Source organism: Austrofundulus limnaeus, unplaced genomic scaffold (genome assembly GCF_001266775.1).
Source record: "Austrofundulus limnaeus strain Quisiro unplaced genomic scaffold, Austrofundulus_limnaeus-1.0 Scaffold243, whole genome shotgun sequence".
Lineage (NCBI taxonomy): Eukaryota > Metazoa > Chordata > Actinopteri > Cyprinodontiformes > Rivulidae > Austrofundulus > Austrofundulus limnaeus.
Window position 1 is genome coordinate 800,373 of NW_013952645.1, and position 2,154 is coordinate 802,526.

At 38.8% G+C, this 2,154-nt stretch overlaps 1 protein-coding gene across 2 annotated transcripts in view; it reads left to right on the forward strand.

The window, feature by feature from the left end:
* Positions 1–2,154, forward strand: part of LOC106525831 (echinoderm microtubule-associated protein-like 6) — an 88,704-nt gene that overhangs the window by 77,857 nt on the left and 8,693 nt on the right. For both annotated transcript variants that reach the window (XR_001311178.1, XM_014020182.1), the window contains exons 15-16: positions 766–884; positions 1,319–1,505. Coding sequence is in view for 1 of the 2 variants with exons in the window: in XM_014020182.1 (XP_013875636.1) it covers positions 766–884; positions 1,319–1,505 (306 nt within the window). In the remaining variant the exon portion in view is untranslated. The remainder of the gene's footprint in view (positions 1–765; positions 885–1,318; positions 1,506–2,154) is intronic.

Below are 2,154 nucleotides of genomic sequence, written 5' to 3' on the forward strand. Positions count from 1 at the left end.
ATGTTTGAGTACATCACAGAGTTCTCACCGTACTCAAACAACAGAAGGTCTCTGTCGCATCCTGTCGTTATCTTACCACTCGTAAATAATAAACAAAGGTTTTGGAGGTAAATGAATAGGTCACTGTTCTTCTTGTAAACATGGGCAGAGTCATGTGATGGTCAGAGTTTGGAGCGTTAACCTTTCACTCCAAGTTATCGCTACAGTGACAACTGGTTTCCTGACTCCATTAAACTCCATCTGCACTGAACAGATTAGTAAAAACACAAATTAAATTTTAAAAGAGTCAAATTCAAAACCAAATACAACTTACATGACACAACCATTACTGAAAAGGATGTAAGAATGCTGCTTTTAAATGTGCTAAAATCAAATCAGGACTAAAAACAAAAAGACACAAAACTTGTTCTTTTCTCAAAGAAAATAAATGTGGCAATGGGTCGTCACATTTAAACAGTGACATCTTCGTGTCAGAAATGTTAAAGTAGTTTTTTATATATACTTGTAAAAAATATACAGATTCAACAAGATTCAGTGTTTTTCTACAGTGTTAAATTCACTTTACGGATTGCAAAAAAACTACATACAGCTGTAGTTAATGTGTTTTATGATAGGGATTTTGACCAGATTATTACAGCTGATGAATCTCCAGATGTTTCTGTCAGAGGATAAACCTTTCAGAGCTGATTGGAAGATGCTTTAAGGTGGCACTTCTAGGATTAGATTTTGTTTTGATCAGCGATATTTATGTGTTGTTTTTATCAGGTGTACAAGGAGGACTTGCCTCAGCTGCGACAGCAGAGCCGAGAGAAGAAGCAGCAGGTTGGGTCTCTGAAGAGACAGAACGGACCGGACCAAGGCCTGCGACTGCAGTTTGTTCACGGGTAAAGCAACGCTTTATTTTTGTTTTCTGTGTTTTGATGGCTTCATTTTGACACTTTGCATCTTTTTACTTAAAGTCTGAACTTGACTCATAATTTCACAGCATTCCTTGAAGGAATGAAATCAACAAGTGATAGTTAAAGTTGTTTAGTCAAATACTGTTGCTGTTAGGAATGCGTTTACTGAGGCAAGAACGAACCGATTAAGACAAATTCAGACTCAGACCTGAACTGTTAACAAATGAATAAAGCCATACACAACCTTCAGCTGGACCAAAAACAGACCTGAAGGAAGTCTCTGTGTTTTTGGCTCTGAAACAGGAACTCTGGTAACTTTTATACACAACCTTCTGACCAAACCACTCCCTCCGGGGCAAAAGACATCACTGATACGTAAATAGTAAAGTTGGAGTAAGTTACCTGTTGTCTTTGTGCAGGTACCGAGGTTACGACTGCAGGAACAACCTTTTCTACACTCAGAGCGGAGAGGTGGTGTATCACGTGGCAGCTGTGGCCGTGGTTTATAACCGACAGCTGCACAGCCAGCGCTTCTACCTCGGACATGATGATGATATCCTGAGCCTCAGCCTCCACCCTCTGAAGGACTTCGCTGCTACAGGACAGGTGACGCAAACACAAAGACTTTAAACTGAAGAATCGGTGTTATCCATCGATATGGTGTAGTGAATGGGGATAGGTAAAAACCCATGTGAGTGGGGGTCTTGCAGGTGGGCCCATTACTTTCCCCAAATAGACACTGGTCTTTATTCAAACCTTCACGTCCCTTGGATGAAGGGCACAAGGTTATTTCATAAATGTCTCCACTACTCCAAACATTTTGAACTGACAAAGCCTCTCTGATGGGAAGAGAAACATCAACAGTTTCAAAATAGAAGTCCAGTTGTATCATTTAGTTAACTTATATACTGAATAAATTAGATTAAAACATTATTAATATGCTTATTGCCTTTAACCTCATGAGAAGCTTCATTCTGATATTGATTACATTTCTTTTTTACTAGTTGTCTTTGTTCGGAGTTTTACTTTAAGTCAAATATATATATATATACACTTTATATATATACACTTTATATATATAATTGTACTGTCACAACTCTAACCCTCCTTTCTATTGGCTAGGGACCGGCAAAGGGATCTATTTTTAGCCATAGAAATGTTTTTATTAACATGCCATCATGGATCAGTCAGCAGCAGCAGTATTCATTTCATGTCTGGATGGGATGGAGATCTACCTGCAGCAGGGAGAGACGCA